Source organism: Ambystoma mexicanum, chromosome 10 (assembly GCF_040938575.1).
Source record: "Ambystoma mexicanum isolate Mex_15411 chromosome 10, UKY_AmexF1_1, whole genome shotgun sequence".
Taxonomy (NCBI): Eukaryota; Metazoa; Chordata; class Amphibia; order Caudata; family Ambystomatidae; genus Ambystoma; species Ambystoma mexicanum.
The window spans coordinates 323,096,046-323,113,923 of NC_090932.1; the positions used below are offsets into that span (position 1 = coordinate 323,096,046).

Sequence of the window (17,878 nt, forward strand, 5' to 3'; positions counted from 1 at the left end):
CTTCATAACAATATGGTGTACCATCAAAAGAAAAGGTGTTCCAAATGTGAGATTCTTCTGTAGGAATTGAGACCAAATTTGACGTATTACTGATTATTATTTGATAAAATTACAAATATTAATAATTCCATATAAAATAATTGCATACATTCATGCCACATATCCATGGGTTTGTGAAGGTCTTAGAACTCAGAAATCACTGATGTTTCATGTTGCTATGATACAAAGTGAAGAAAATATTATATTTAATTCAAAGGTGTCCAGAACATATTGCCCTTCCCCTAGCCCCCAACATAAAATGATTAACCTATGACAATGAAGCAGTGTATGCTCTGGGGGTGCCTGCCTGTTAAGCAAGCCAATGAAAAGCCCTGGCCAATAAATAAGAGCGATTTCACAATGACATAATATGGGAGTATTTCCAATTATAAAAGTAGAAACGCAAAGGAAATGCATAGAGAGCTCTGGCATTGAATGGCTGCAGAGAAGAAGACCACCTGTTTCAAATGGATGAGAGCAGAGCTTGGGTATCTGGAGATGATGGGGCCTTATCCAAAATGAAACTTCTTGTACATGAGGCAGGCCTGCTTTCCTAGAAGGGGGTGAAAGAGCCCAGAAGAGGGCTAGCTACTGGGATTTCCTTAAAAACTCTTAAAGGTCCCTCCTGCCTTAAAGAATGAGTCTAAACAGAGTATGAAAATCCTCCAATGTAATTAAACATAGATCCTCTGGAATTATTTCTGTGCTAAGTCACAGGAGTAGCAGGACTTCCACTAGGGGGCGTTAATTCCAAATAGAATGCTTGAGCATGTAAAGTTTGCACAGTATTTTGCCTTCTTTCTGTATTCAAAACCAAGCCAAATTTGTTTTACATGGGAAACTGTAGCATTTCTGTGCAGATAAAGTGCAGCTCTTTGCAAATCCAAAGCAATAAAATGTAACCCTGCGTTGCACATTTTCACATCTCAAGGACTGATAATTTGTGACTTGTGAAAACCGTGGATATTTAAAAGGCAGATGGAGTATGAAAATGGGCATAGCTGTGGCACTTATTACATGAACTTCTCACTCATAACATTGCACAATAGGGCGAGGGGGCTACACCAGTTACCCAATCTACGAAATCTGCGAAGTAAATTTGGAGGTGTACGATTCATTTAAAAAAATCATAAAACGATAATCCAATGTTGGAGTGGATGAACACCTACACTTTGCATTCTAAATTTATAGCAGTGTCCCCAATCACACACATAAAGAATCTGATGCCTCTCCCCTTATCTTGCATTCAACTTGTATGCATAAGCTAGAAATCCACAGCACCACATGTCAGGTCGCGGAGCTGGACAGAACAGATTCCAATGTATCAAAGGGGATAATGACTTGACTGTAGATACAGAACCCACGTACTTAAAGAAAAACAAAGAGACCACATTAGGTGGAATACAGGGGATTTGGAGATGACCCAGTTCAAACAGATTTCTTGAATCATTTGAATGGAGCATTTTCAATGTGAGCTGTAACACATTCAGAAAGAATTACTTGCTTCTGTAGGGATGGGGCACAGGATTATAAAGACGATTTCAAAACTCCCACTGCACGTTCTTTTTTGTGCAAAGGGAATTGTGAAATGGATTTCTCCTGCAACCCATTTCCCCTGCCAACCTCCCCTCAACCCTCCTTAATATCTGGGGTACACCACGAGAACCTCCATCCTCCCCCAACTCCACTGCAATGCCCTTTCCTTACTCACAGATCCCAGCTTACATTTTAAAAGGGCTAACACCTGAACGCCCCACCTCTTCAATTCCCCTAACACCACCCACCTCCTCCCACCGCACCCCTACAATTACAAAGCCATTTTACCCTCCTCCACAACTCAGCCCATCCTCTTTTGCCAGTTATGGCTCCGCCCAGCTTTTGGTTTCTTCTTTGCGTAATGGATTTTCCATACATGTTATGCGTGTAACGTCCATGCGCAAAGAAAGAAAGCATACCCACAAAGACAGAATGATCATAATAATCATGATTTATATAGCATGCATATGAGACATTCCTCCCACGTCCAAGTGGCGTCCAAGTAGATGTGACTACCAAACTCAATGGTACCCAATTGTTCAACCTCGTACGGTTTAACGGTCGAGTCAGTCCTGCCAGGATTCAGATGTGTGGCTGCACATGGTACAAATATATTTTAAGCAATCACTTAATTGGCCAGCTGTACAAATAGCACTATATTCATGTACCTTCTCTGCTGGACAGCTGGATCCATCTTAGTAGCAGTAGTAGTGGAGAGCAGAGCAGGAGTGGTGCTCAGTGGCTCATGGCACCGCAGCCACCATGGCTGTTTGAGGGTCTTGGCGGGGAGGGGAGATATCTATAGATCATTAGCTTTTGAATAGTGAGCATTGGAGGAAGCAGGCTGTAACAAGAGTAGTACGGCTATTTATTATTTTATTTATTTATTTATTAATTGTTTGCTAGTTAGGTGTTTATACAATAAGAAAATACTGTTTCAAAGCACCCGCAGGGAGGGAGCAAGGGTGGGAAATACCTTAAAAAAACAATATATACGAGCAGAGGGGGGAAAGGTAGAAGGTGCTAACCTACTATGCGTTGTGAGTATTCAGAACGTGCAAGTGCAGCAAGGAAGAGGGAAGAGGGGGTAAGTGCTGGGGAGTCTGAGCTCATGGGTGAGCCACAGATGAAGTGCTAGGAATGTTAAGTGCTACACGGACTGAGACTGCGGGAGGTGTTAAGTGTGATCCTTCAGGGCAGAGGGTGTGCAGCTGCAAGTGCTGTTGATAGAGAGGAGCTGGGCAGAATTGGTGTGGGAGGTCAGGGCCCCGAGGATTCATAAGAGCCCAGGACACTGATCGCAGCAACTATGGGATTTGCAGAGGAGAGAAGAAGGGAAGGAGAAGGAAAAGAGGAAAGTCTTAAAGAGCTTCCGGAATTTGAGAAGATCTTGCTCAAAGTGCAGAGTGTGGGGGAGGCTATTCCATATAAAGGGTTACAGCCCTCTAAGGGTTAGTAATCCTGCACTCAGCTTGCTGGGGGGGGGTCACACAAGTGGGTAGATGATCAAAGGATGTATTACTTCATACCGGATTCCTCCCACTTCAAAGCACTGTCAGTAATAGTTGATATAGTGGCCGGTAAAATAGCTCGGCGGGTTGAGCGCTCGCTGCTGCTGAGATCTGAGCATGATCTGCAGGTCGCAGGTTCGAATCCCGGCAAGGCCAACTCAGCTTTTCATCCTTCCGAGGTCCATAAATGAGTACCAATTTCGGTTGGGTGATATTGTATGTAAATATGTGCTCTGTAAAGCGCTTTGGATTAAGGCGCTATATATGCGACTTAATGTGACCAGATGATCAGTGCGTGCAGCGCAGAGAAACTGGAGAGGCGCGTGCAGAGCGAGCTTACCTTGCTCTTGGATCCCTGACTCGGTGAGCCCAGGTGGGGGGTCGCAAGGCTCTCGCACTGGGGACGAAATTGGAGTTTCTGCTTCAGGTGTCTCAAAATTACCTTCAGAGTCCGAGCTGCCGCAGGGAGAGAGAAAAAAAAACAGGATGAGTAACTCCTTTCAACACTAAGCCTAATACATTCCTGACATACCACAACGAGCGTTCCCCTAACACTCCAGCCCCAGGCTGCCAGCCTGGGTGGGGAGGGTCAAGAAGGGAGGCGATCCAGCTGTTACTGTATGTGAAACGGATTAGCACAGATCAACACGAGCCCCGAGTGCATGGAACACATGCAGGATTCTTTCCAAGCGCTCCACTGAGCTTTCAAGGCTGCCTGTTCCTGAAGCGATTGCCACCCCCTTCAGCACCTATCCCGAGACGGGATTCAGGAGTGTTACTTTTTACTGAATCCACTGTTCAAATAAACAGGGGTGTGGTCTGTTAGGATGTTGCCATTTGCACCAAAAGCTGCTGCTATGTGCATGGTCTTCGGGCGCTGTGGTGGGTGTGAAAGGGGTGGATGGGTTAGGCTAGTGGCGAACTGGGAAAATGCAGTATAGCTTTGCTGATTTGTTGATGCGTGCGTGCGTGCTGACCTGATTCTAGGCAGGGACGTCATTTAGGGGTCGCCAGGGGTGGTCTCCCTTGCTACCCCTAAAAAAAATGTTTTTAAAAACGTTTTTATTTTTAACAAATTGTCGCCCCTGGGTTGTGGCCAATGCCATGTGGCTTTTTGTTTCTGGAGTGGGTGGCTTTCTTATTCAGGCTTCTTAAAAAAAAACAGGGGGTTCCAAAAGTGTAACACTTTGAGGAGTGACCCGAAATAATAATGAATAGGAATAAAAATTTGTCTTTCTGGAATTCTATACAATAATGGTAGACTCATTAAAGGTTTATTTCAGGCACACTTTTAGTTTAAGAACAAACACCTCAAATTCACAATGCAGGCAAAATCCTCCAAAAAGCATTTAGAGTAGAAGAAACATCCATTTTGGAATATGTATTTTGCTTTTCTGCAAGTTGCAGTTATAGCATGTTTTTTTCTGCGGATACACATGGTGATCCATTCTTGTATGAAATGTATATCACGTTACACTGATATTGCAACCATATTTTTTATAGTGTACTTGGAAACAATGCTATGTAATGCCACCTGCTGTTTTGGCAAGGGGTAAACGGTCGTGTTCCATTACTTCCTGTGATGTCACTTCGGGGTGGGGTCAAATTACAACTTCCTGTGATGTCATCAGAGGTCAAGGGTCACGTGATGTCACGTCCGGTACACCTGGCATTTTGGTGAAATGACGTCCCTCATTCTAGGTGGTCTGCGTCAGGAGGCATACTGGTCACACACATTAACAAAACTGCAATCATCAAGAACCACCCGCTCCACTTACACCAACAGGCTGAACATCACAAGCAAGAACCTAACGAGAGCAGGTGGATCTGGCTTCCCAGTCATTGCCTGCAAATATTGGAATACGCTCTCCCCTACGCTAAGAGCTGGACAATCCTACTGGACATTTAGGAAACACCTCGAGACTGTGCTCTTTTCTCAGGACCTGCCACTATTCCAAAGACTGGCTTCCTGCCATCCAACCTCTGACATTGTAACCTGGTAACAATATTGTGTACCCGTTCCACCAGCGCCTCGATGCCTGTGGGCTTAGAGCGCTTTTCAAATCTGAAAATAAATAAACGCCTTTGTGCCCAGAAGGGAATGTGCCTATGGTGCCAGCATGCATGTGGAGGTACAGCACTCAGGTATGTGGTGCCAGCAATGAGGAGGACTTCTGAGGATAACAGGCGAGTGCAGTGAGTACTGTGGAAGGATAGAGTATCTGCATGGGGTGCAATGTTTGGCAATACAGGGCCAGCCAGGCCCGCTGAAGATGAGCGAGGGCCCAAATTCAAAATGATGTCTAGGGGGCTTCACTTGCCATGAACTGGGAAAACCCACTGCACATGGCAGCAACAAAACTGCATGGCTGTGGTGTCGTTTAAGCTTTTCAAGGGCAAAAAAATAATAATTTTTAAAAAACAGACAAAAAAAGGGGTATACCTTTTTTTCCTGCAACACAAATATTTGCAATTGGTGCAGTTTTCTATACACACCAACAATAAAAGAAATTGGAAGAACTATTGATAATGTGTCCATTTCCCATACATCACAACTTTTAACATTTTCCTTAATGGTTTACAGGGCTCCTAGAGCAACATAATGCAAGGAAAGAGACTTTCTTGGTGTGTTTGTACATTGCCCTGAGCCTGGATTACATGGCAAAATCCTAGATAAGGCAATGCGGAGGGTGTGCAGACTATCAAGGGAAATGTGTACTGGCCTCTGCACAGCAGAACAAAAAAGCAATACAGTAGGGGAGCAGAACCCCTAAATATAAAGATATAAGAAAAGCTACTGAGCTTTCCTTGTAAAAGTCACAACACCTTGTCCCAAGGTGTGGGGGGTCCCATTCAAAGGCAAAACCCCGCCATTAATGGGCGCCAGGTTGGGATGGCAGGCAGGGAACGGCCAGAGGGGACGGAGCAGGCGGATGCCCCATAAGGGGGCCGGGAGGCTGGTTTCCGCACTCTAAGGTGGTGGGTGAAGGGCGCGGTGGTGCCAGACCTGGGGGCTTAAATAGAGCCCTGGACGACGGGGAGAGCATGTTGTCTCTGCCTCGTCCTGCCTGACTGTCGCTGCCGTCCCTGCACCCCGCCTTGGAGCCCTCAGACTTTTTCCCATCCCACCCGCCCTACTTTGGCAGGGAGGGATTGGGGGGGGGGGGGACCACGGGGACACTGAGATCCTTTTCCAGGGGACTCTGGAGCCGGAATGGGGAACGGCAACTGGAGGCTCCCAGCAGGGTTTGGGGGTGGCGGGACCGGAGGGGGGGGTGGGGCAGCTGGCCCGGTAAGAAATGGGAGCTGCCTCCTGTGTAGTGCATGGTCGCGTGGGGGATAGGGGCTCGCCACCATGCGACGATCCAGTGAGGCGGAGAGACACGGGTTCACCAGAACCAGTTGCCAGTAGGAAATGCTGTTTATGGATCTAATGTATTTAATGGAACGACACATTTTTGGAGTGCATATATTATTTGCTGTGTGATTAAGAATGTGGCCGGTTTGGCATCCAAGTGAGATACGTGTCTTGTGTGTTCTCCTTTCACCGGGCATGCCCCCTTGCTCACCCCATCAGCTCAGATGGCGGCAAGGGCCTCACATCGGCACTGGGGCAAGCAGAGGCGGTACTTGGCTGTGGTACAGTGCCATCAGGGGGGTATAGCAGCAGTTTTGGGGTATAAAGCCAAATTATTACTGCCATTTATGACACATGCTCCGCGTCGATTGCCTCTTCACGCAGGAGACACGCAACTACTAAGTGGGCTTAATACATCATAGGATGTATGAATTTACAGTGGCTAAAATGCAGATGTCAAGAGTGATTCGGAAAAGATGGTAGTTGGGAATAAATCACACGTCTAATGGAAGAATATTGCAGGGACACAGATCCTGCGCTGCGGGGGAGGGCCCCCCAGGGGGTACCTGCTGAAAGTTGGACATTCCACAAGACACCACAGGGGCGAGGGATCCAGGGGCAGGATTCCGAGCACTGATCAGGCATACGAAAGGGAGCGAGAGGGAACGCGCGGTGTGTGCATTTGTGAGTACATACTGTCCCGGGGCATGATGGGTGCACTCATCCACGATACAGCCCACCAGCTGCTGGCGGTGCGTGATTAGCATCAGCTGCGTTGCTACTGGTACAGGTCCAGACTGGATGTACCGTTCAGGGATGCAGGTCAAGCAGAGATGTACCATTTCTGAGGCGACAGGGCCAGCATTGTATGTGCTGTTCAGGGGTGTGTGTGTGTTGACTTCGACCACAGTTACTTCGACCACGGTTTCGTCGAATCTTCTAAGATGTATGAATATTTTTTTCAAATGATATACGAGAGTAAACCAAACCCTAACGTGGTCGAGGTAACCATGCCATACGGTCGGTGGGATGGGCACATGGCCAGCAGCGGGTGCCTTCTGTTGACAGTGGTCATGGATGCAGTGTCGGCGATCAGCATCGCCAGTGTGTCTACCAGTGGCAACAATGTTGCACAGTGAGAGCTGCTGTGCAACAGGTCCCCTTCTGGGGGCAAATGCGATTCTCTGTACAAATAGAGAGGCTACAATGTGTCATAATGTGTCACCCGTTTCCCCCTTCAGAGGATCAAGGGCACTGCTCTCCTTTAGACATATCCTTAGAATTGTCAAGTCTAAGATTGCAGTTTTCATGTGGTGCTGCTCATACCAGCCAAGTGCCCCTGGCAAGAGTACTTGCTTCTCACCTTCTGAGCAGGCGAGCAGGCCGTAGTAATGGCCTATACACTCCAGATTCAAAGATTTGAATTGTGAGGGCGGACCTTGCCTTCCATTAAAGTCTCCCACATTGGCCATGCTCCAATCAGAACTTTCCTCTGCTCAACTGGAGAACCCTGGACTCTCCCTCGCCCGCGCACAGCACCAACAGAGGCCGCCGTGACGCACTGTGCCACCTAACAACAAGAAATTCCAACTCCACTCCAAGGAACCCTCACAGCCTCGCCATGCCACGTGCATAGTCACGCAGGGTTCATGGACCCAACCGCCCCAGGGCTTTGGCTGTACAGCCTCTAGGTACCCCCCTCCATGAGCTTGGCATGCTGCCCAGCTGATCTGAAGGTGCTGCCTTCATGGTTAATTAAACTGAAAACAATCCGTGGGAAGCGAGGGCTCGTTATTACCACAGAACGTGAGCAGAGACAACCGAGGCATAGAGGTGAGTGTGCAGTAGTGAGTTAAAGGGGGTAAAAGAAAGGAGAACCAGTAGGGGCGAGTAGGGACGCGTGTGTGAGAGAATGAAACTATTTACTTATTGGTGGCTGTAGGGTAAACCACGGTATCACCCAAATTGTTTGAACGCAATTGTTCAAGTGCCCGAAATTTCAAGGGTCCGAATTGACCTTTGCACAATTGACCAAAAAAATATATATATTAATGGTTTTATGGTTTTGGGTGGGGGTTTTGCATTGGGTGGGGGGTTGCAGGGGTGTCCCCCCATTAATATGTAACAATTGACCTTCAAAATTCAGTCAATTGTGCAAAGGTCAATTGTAATTCAAACAATTGTAGTTCTAACAATTCGTATACAACCTAAACCACTACTTGGCATTGGATCGCCTTTTCAGCACCAGAGCATATCCATCCAACCCAGAGCATATCCACCCGACTCAGAGCATATCCATCCTGCAGCGTCTTCCACATCATTTAAAAAACCACATCAAAACCGCTTATTCCTGCTAATCAATCCACTTAGCCAGCCTCCTCTAGCCTGGGCTATTTTTATCTGTGCTCTTGGTAGCCAGCCATGCCACCTCCTCCCCTGCTGTGCATTCTTCAACACCACGATGTGCAGTGTACCCATCATGACATACCAGCTTACCAGCATCATCCGCCTATTCTAACTGGCACCCATGGGCATATCTGCACTGCCATTGAGCCCTGCCATGAAGATCTCATGTTCTCGTGCCAGCAGGGCATTGCTGTTTGCCTGTAATGTGCCCAAATCACATGTGCCCTGACCATCAAGAGCAGGAATACATATCACGTGACGGGTTGGCCTGCTCCTTCCTTGGCATCTCATGTGCCTTGCCTAGGAAAACAATGCAAAGGGCATCTCGTGCATTCTTACTAAGAATGCCATGGCACGCGAATCTCATGTGACATTCACCCCCTAATCCCTCCATGGGCATCTCATGTTGCACACCCCGAGCACACGATGCACTATTATTCCATGTGCAGCGCGTGTGCTCTGCAGATTAAAGTGCTGCAGTTTGCCCCACATGTGCCCTTTCACACCTTCCTCTCAGCAGCCTTGCCCATCGGTCCCTTAGAGGGGCTTTGCCCACCAGAGCTCAATAGCGATGGCCGTGCGTCCTGCCCATCGTAACCATAACATCTCACGTGCCCTCCCTTCCCATCAGAGCCCTGCCAGTGGCATCTCGGGTGCTCTGCCCATGGATGCCTTGGCAAAAGATACCTGTGCATATAAACATCGCCTGTCCTGCCTGCATGGCTCTGACACTGCACCAGATGAGCAAAGAGGCATAAGTGCCATAAACAGCACGGAGAGTTGCTGCCAGGGAACGTGCCTGGCACGGGCGTTATATGCAGAAAAGGAGCGCTTGATAACATAAGTTGTTGTACCAGGAGCACCCGGTATACTGACCTTAAAGACTTTTCCTCCGCCTGGGGGTCGTCTTCTTCCAGCTGTTGCTGCTGCTCTGCGCCCCCTCCACGGACGGCAGACCACGTCCACTTTGCCCATTGCACCGGCGACAGCATCTGCCATGGGCTGTACGCCATGTTCCCGACGGTAAAAAGGTTTTTTTTTAAAACCGGAATCCGTTCTTTTTTAACGTCCCCTTTCAAAATGGAGGGAGTGGGTGCCTGTCGGCGGAGCCGCGGATGTGGTTAGGCGAGAAGCATCAGGTCCGCCGAGCCGCTGGCGGCAGCTTCCTCACGGGCGGGAGAGGAAGGCATCTGCGTGGGGGCAGCGCTCTCAGCAGGCGATGCGGTGGGGGGCGGAGCACGAGAGTTCGTGGTCACTGCTGCTCGTCCTCAGCAGCACTGCCACACAGTCATATGGGCACCCCCTCGCCCTGCAACGTTCCACCGCAGGCAACTCTCTCACACACGTCACCGCCCGCGCTTACCAATGCGCCTCCACAGGGCAGACACGCACAACAGGTGACTGTCACAAAATCAGCAGCCTCCCACAGCCAAACCACTGCAGATCAACTGGCAGTCACATCCGCGCACGATGCCCCACAGAAGTACACAATCACAGGGGAATGCCACAATCAGCGCCCACAAGGGGGTGGCCACATTCAGAGTATTGTAACTCCACTTGGAACAGCCACGCTGGACAAACCATTACAAGTGAACACCCACAGACTGACTGCCACAATCAGCGCGCAGTATCACACACGCGTGTACTGGAGACTACCACAATCAGCATCTCTGCGCTGACCCACAACCAGCGCACCCGCCTCGTCCCTAGGATGCCACAAGTGTGGGTGTCCCGGCTTCCTCGCTAGCAGAGCACCACCAGTGTCCAAATCAGGGATCTTTGCTTGGGGACATCCAGGCTTCAGCCAGACCGCAATATTAGCCCCCCTTCACGTTTCAATTCCCGGACAGTTCCATTCCAAGCAGGGGTATCAGCTTCACTTCCGGAGTACCCCCAGCCCGAGCCTCCAGATTTCGTACCCTACCCCTCACCCACCGCTGGCTACTTGCAGCGGCCCCGGACTGCCGGAGTCAGCTGGCTGGGAGATACCAGGAGGCAGCTGTGAGAGGAGCCTCCTCCGGACTGTACTACTCTCGCGGGCGGGGGTGGGGGGGCGAAGTGCGCGAGCGGCTGCAGGGTGCATCCAGCTGAATGTCCGCCTCTGTCTCTGCAGAAGCCCTGGGAAGCGGGAGATGGGCTAGACTTCAAGCACAGAAAGTTTTTTTTAAAAAAAGCCGATGACTGGAACGCAGAATGCTGCGTGTGACGACGTCACGCGGGGAGCAGCTATGTCACCTCATGCACGCCTCAGGTTCACACGCTCTGCACAGGCGGGCTTCCGCCACCACAGTTGTTTACACTGCCCCCCCCCTGCCTCCTCCACACCCTCTTGTTTGCCCATATTCTGTAGATACCGACTGCCCATCTCTCAGAGGGTGTGGAGAACACACTACTGTGTCTCACACGGAATAGAGGAGCGCTCTGTGTGCAAAGCACGATGGCACTGCGCACCACTGGGGGCGGGGTCGACCCCGTTGAGCGGTCGCTGGGGCTAGCAGTTGCTACCCCTGCCGTTCCCCACGCAACCAGGGACAGCCAGTGGCAGAGGAATCGCATTATGAACATACACCAGCAAAGGTTTTCTTTGGAAAGGCTCCTTGTTGCATGAATTGAACGCACAGAGCTGCCAACACCAATAGGTCGTCACTACAATTTTTCTTTAAAAATAAGAAGTGATTTTTTTCATCGCATCAAAGTCAGTTTACTTTTTTGGGAATGCACTGCATGACTGTGCAGGCGCTGCAGGGATTTATTTCAACAATACTGCATGGGTGCACATACATGATATACAAACGATTCTTGTGAATGTGTTTGGACTTAGTGAGCAATAAACAGCCCTGGGTACAGATTTGTACACTTAAGTGATTTTATAGAGTGATGCGAGTTTCATGACTGAGTTTGTGAATGAAGGCCAGCTGAACATTTGTCACACAGATCGCACAGGCCCAAGTGCAAATTACAAAGGCATTTTCAAAATTACTTCCATTTGCAATTTTTTTTATTGAAAGTTCTTAAAATGATTACTGTTGTATTTCTCTAAAAATCAAGGGCGTTCCACTTTGTCTAGCTGCAAACATTTACACTAGGGAATATCTCCTTACTGTTTTGTCCGGATGAGAGGGAAGTCCCTGGCCTTTCTCCAGAAGATCCTTTTACCTCCTGAACGACCAGTACTTAGTACATTGAATATCCTGTTGGCAACTGGGAGAATGTCTTGCTTGGATGACTGGTTTGAAAGATGTAAGGTAATGCTGGTCCAATGTGATCAATCTATTGACTCCCTGATGATTTTAAAGCATATGATAAAGGCGCTGTGAGAGTCTGATTGGTCCAGCACAAGAGAAGCAGTCGCCAAGTATAGCCTCTTTAATAGGATTATTAATCTTAATAACCAATTTCTATATGGTGTATTTTTATATGTACATTTGATGAGTTGTATTTTATGTGATGTTAGATAATGTGGTATTGTAAGGATGAATTTATGATTATTTTGTTCTATTGAGGTGCTGTTGAAGAGGATATTTGACATTTTATATCGTGTATTTTATGAAATTTGAGATTGTAATGATTTATCTGTATTGTTTTTTCATTTATGATATTATGTGTTTGTAAATGATGATATGTTAAGGTTTAATTGTAAGCGATATGCAAATAATAAAAACAAAAAAATGACTGAGTTTGTGAACCAAGGCCGGCTGAACATTTGCCACACAGATAGCACAGACCGAAACACAACCCTACAAAGGCATATTCAAAATTACTTCCATTTGCATTTTTTTTTAATTGAAAGTTCTTAAAACGATTAATGTTGGATTTCTCTAAAAATCAAGGGCTTTCCCCTTTGTCTAGCCGCAAACATTTACACTAGAGAATATCTCCTATAGTGATGCAATAACATTCATTATAGATGCCATATGTTTGTTATGCCATATAGTGAAGTTTTTTCTATATTAGACAACTATCTTATGTTATCTGTTAAATATTGCAATATATCGAGGATATGTATGAAATATAGAAAGCATACATTTCATAATGTTATACAGTCATGTCCCACTAAAAGCGCTATATAAAATTCAATAAATACAAATTATATAACATGAACAAAAAATGTACAAAAAAGAGTTAACGTTACTACCTACAAAAATGTAAAACCTACACACATTTGGAAATACCAGTGTTAAGGTTCCAGGATACTTCTCACAAAAAACAAGTACAACAGAGAACTAACAAAAATACTACTTTAAAATCCACAATGTACCCTTAGTTCGCCCACATTTATTTTTTATTGTTGGTAATGATTGAAGTATTACTTTTTTGCTTATCATTTTAGATTTAGATTTTATGTGCGCATGAAGGTTTTATGATAATGTAACAATGGTCATTGGATTTTTTTACCTTCCCCCACAGACTGGATATTTTAGGAAAGATTTGTTAAAAAAATAAAAAGTTATTTAGTAAGCAAAAAAATGCAGTTTTCAGCCTACTCTGATTCATTTACCCATAGAGAAAAAGTCAAAATGTCTGCATAGTGCACAGCAAAAACAGCTGGATGGAATTGGATCAGGTACAAAACCACTTGGGCAGGAAGTGTGGACTTGGTTTCCAGGAGGGGTCTCAAGTTACTCCGTCCAGAAGTTGTTAAAATATTTGACTGAGAAGGGGTACCCCATCTCCCAAAATATAGTATATCTCCCATGTGGCTTTGCAGCAGAGAGGCTTTTCAGAAATTAAAAAAGCCACCTTTTTTTTGTTCGATGCAAGAGATAGCCAAGGTTAAAATGGGAATAACCAGGGTTAGCTGAAAACGAAAAGTGGAAACAATGCCATTTGGAGGAGGAAAAAGGATGAAATAGCATCAGACTAGAGGTGGGGAGGGGGAAGATGGCACCATGTGAAATTGGCGGAGTTGGGGTTGAGGCGGTATGGGGACCAAGTTCAGAGCTCAAATGTTTTCAGATAACCAGGGTTATTTTTCACAATGCATACTCACCCTCAAACTCTGAACTAAACACAACCATACCTCTACTGCACCACAAACCACACTCACATCACAACACCCAACATGAAACCAAACCATATACAATCTCACCTCAACATTACATGACGGCTAATGACTGAAAACGCACCAACTCTCACTGACCGGTTTCTCTGAACTGAAGCTGCCAACAGCACATCAAAGATCGCATGCTCTTCTCCCGCTCAAGCCGACTAACAAACCCACCGCCCCCCTTGCATTGCAGATCCGCCAGAGTGCCAAGCAACCATGCAGGTGGCCACAGTGCAAGGTACAATAATCTTTAACATAACAGAACTGGGTCATAGTAGAAAATGGTATTGGGAATGAAAGTGTGTCCCACAAATAACCAGGGCTATTTTACCAGTAATCACAAAAAGAGGGGCACTCGGATGTAGAATCAACTGCACTTGTCAGTATGATACACAGTACAATATTATACAATAAATACGGAATAATCTGCTGCGGGTGATGGTGCCAATTGGATCCCTGTGCCCAATTAGGACCCTGTAGACAATTGGATTTAATTAATGCACTAACACACTGCACTGATTAACAAGAAATTTTAATCAAAGCACACAGCCGGCACGTGTTTCGACTTCACAGTCTTTGTCCAGGCTGGATAACAAAACCACCAATATAAAACAGAATTGAATACATAAATGTCAGTATTTATAACATCAAAAAACAAAAGGTTTTTGCTGTTTCGAAAATTACCAGTTGCATATGGATCCAAAAGGATGCCCATTCAGAAATTGTTTAGAGTATGGCATCATATTCATACAGCACCATTATTTAGAACATTAATATGAGTCAACCAGGGCATACAATTCAGTTGGATTTCAAGATGAAAAAAACAAAATAAAAAAATAATAATAAATGTAGACCCACAGTTGAGGTAAAAAAGAAACACGTTCAACACAAAACACATAAGGAACACAGGAACACAAACAGCACAATTACTACGACTACATGAAAATCAATCATTACAGTGTTCAATTCCTGAAAAGGTTTTCCACCTGGCCCATTGCCATATACTTTGTGTCCATGCAATTGCCTGCTGAGTGTTCCAGTGCACATCCCACCACCTCTTAGTGCCTGAAACCACCCCACTGCACTGGCCTCACTATTCTAAATGGGCCATACACTGACTGTACAGTGAGCCGTACCCCATTAGCATGCCTCCTTAGGATCATTCTCTCAAGCTCCATAGAGCTAAGGTATATAAGATTGTTGCATCACTAATCCCCCCTCAATGCGCAATGACATTTGGGCCATTGCCAACCCTTAAAATTCAGCGGATGTGGGAAGTCACAACCAGCATAACTCGGTGCGTTCCCGTTACAAAGCCCATGAGCACATACATAGAATAAGAGAAGGGATTCACAATGACATACAAATGGCATTATAGGGGACATTACATTATGGGGCACATCAACGAGAATGCGCCAAGTTAAGCTGGTCATGACTTCCCACATCCGCTGAATTTCAAAGGTTTTGTTACTGTAAATCTGCACAACTTAACTACACCTTCTAAGTTTTTTCAGTGAAATATATATATATATATATATATAATATACATATACATACATATACATACATACATATACATATATATACACACACACACCTGTGCATCCTCCATTTTGTGCTGCTTTTTGGTGCTTTCTGGGAAATCCGAATTTAGGTGTACCTTACATCTGTGCATCCTCCTGCTTCGCTCGGCTGCTAGGCCGCCTGGTGAAAAGGCCCATGCATTGTGCAGCCTCTCCAACTATCCCTCTTTCTTTTACTCCACCTCAATGGCACTCTCTATCTCTTCCATCTAGAAGTTACTCTATCACCTATCCCTCCCCTCTCACGAAGTCTGGAAGAAAAAAGCTTACAAAAGATCTCTTGGCCTCTGATCCTGGCCTACCTATTGCTGACACCTATGTCAGTACTACTTCCAGACAGACTCTCTCTGATATCCTCTACTCTGTCCCCTTTCCAGACCTATGGGCTGCCCATCTGACCTCTACCCACTCACCTTTTCCCTCCTCACCCATTAAAGGTGGCACTAGATGAGAAGTACTCTTGGTACACTGCTCATCCTCTAGGTGCATCATTAACGTTTATCACAATGGCACTGTAATGGCCCAGGGTCCTCAACCTAATCTTCTCTTTGACTGGTGCCTGCTGGGCCTCATCAACTTCCTACGTTCTCCTGCTACTCCTCTTTCCTCTCTCCCTACACCCCTTTCACCACCTCCGATGGGTGTACCAGCCCTCTGTACCCCGCCTCGTAAAACCTTCAAAGGTGGTGACCGGCTACACTTCGCCACTTTAAACGCTTGATCTGCTGTCAAACACTCTTCTGATATCTGCCTCCTTCTTGAAGACTTTGATCTCAACGTCCGAGATGTGGTTCAATGCCAGCTCTGTCACTGCTTTTGACTCCCTCCTACCTGATGGCTACAAGATCCTTTACAAACCTCGGCCCAACCATGCTGGTGGTAGAGTAGCCTTGATCTTCTCAGAGTGGGTCCCCACCTCTCTCATACCCACCCAGTCCTACTCCTCCTTTGAAAGCCTTGTCTGCAAGCTTGGTGTCTCTCCTACTCTCTCTCACACCCTATGCCACTATCTACAGACCTCCTGGCCCTGTCTCTCCCTTCCTCTCAGAATGGGCTGACTTTTCCCCCTCTCTTCTGACTAGTTCCTCTAAACTACTCTTCCTCAGAGACTTCAACATCCATCTTGACTCCATTGTCCCTGCCTCCACACTCTTCCGTGTTCTCTGTGCTTCTCTCTCCCTCACTATTCTGTCTAAGGCCCCACACACTCTGCCGGACATACTCTGGATGCTTTCATCCCCGCTGATCTCCCATTCTCTAACCCTCTCACTACCCCTCTCACCTGGTCTGACCACTCCCTCCTCTCTTCCCACTTGGGACCTCTCGGCCCCCTGACCGAGCCTCCGCCAGCACTGCCAGCCCCCTTCGCGGTCATCTGACCAATGAAATATATGTCAGTTGTTGTGTTTGCTTCCACCTTTAATCCCCCTTTTTCCCGCTATTGACTCTCCCACTGACTCGGTCCTTGCTAATCTTCATCCTGCTATAACTAACACTCTTGACATTCTTGCCTAGTCATGAGAATCACCTAAAACCTGCCTCCAAGAGTAACAGTTGGAACAACTTTGATCTAGCTGCTCTGAAATGCAAGTGTAGAGCAGCTGTACAGAAGTGGCAGTCCTCAGGCTCACCCTCTGACAAACTGGCCTGTCGCCTGCTCCAAAGGCAATACCATCTCTCCATCCGTTCCAAGAAGAGGGCCCACATCTCTGGAGCCACTAACAACACGGCTGAACTCTTCAAAATCTGCAAGGAACTAGCCAGCCCATCTGCAGTCTCTACCTCGCCTCCTCCTTCTCAGACCTTTTGTAATGCACTGGCTGCCCATTCCCCTCAAACTATATTCTGACAGCTCTCTCTACTTCCACCTCTTCTACTACTCTCCCTGTCCCCTTGCGACCCTTGGTTCCCCCCCACCTACTCTCTCCTCCTTCTCACCTATCATAACTGATGAGGTCTCTAGAGTAGAACGCTCGATGAAGGTCTCTTCCAAACAGGTGTCTCCCTGTTCTTCCAGAACCATTAAGGACAACATCTCCCTTGCACCAGCCTTTGCTGACTTCTGCAACCAGTCCTTAGCTTCTGGCTCTTTCCCTTTCTCTCTCAAGCACTCCCTGGAGCACCCCTTTTAAAAACACCTGGAGTATAGAGTATAGAGCTACCCCACCCTCATGTGTCCATACTCGTTTTGTTTTATTTTATTACAGATTTAACAAAAGGGTTAGATGAACGATTTATGTCCCGCCGTTAAGTTAGTGTATGTCCTGATGAGGGCCCAGTAGAACATCTACAACGATGATCGCCAGGATGTGCGAATCATCATAACAAGTGCCGAAACGCCCTGTGTCGACAAAATACTCAGTAGAAACATCCTGCTGTGAAAAACAAAGCAGAAAAT

The 17,878-nt window shown here is 46.7% G+C and overlaps 1 protein-coding gene across 8 annotated transcripts in view; it reads right to left on the reverse strand.

Annotated features, from left to right (window-relative positions):
* Nucleotides 1-17,878, reverse strand: part of TACC1 (transforming acidic coiled-coil containing protein 1) — an 868,514-nt gene that overhangs the window by 375,172 nt on the left and 475,464 nt on the right. For 4 of the 8 annotated variants that reach the window (XM_069617927.1, XM_069617926.1, XM_069617922.1 and 1 more), the window contains one exon: nt 3,427-3,542. Coding sequence is in view for 5 of the 8 variants with exons in the window: in XM_069617922.1 (XP_069474023.1) it covers nt 3,427-3,542 (116 nt within the window). In the remaining 3 variants the exon portion in view is untranslated. Of the gene's footprint in view, nt 1-3,426; nt 3,543-9,726; nt 11,183-17,878 lie in introns of those variants that run through there. The other 4 variants (XM_069617921.1, XM_069617923.1, XM_069617924.1 and 1 more) reach the window with 4 other exon arrangements.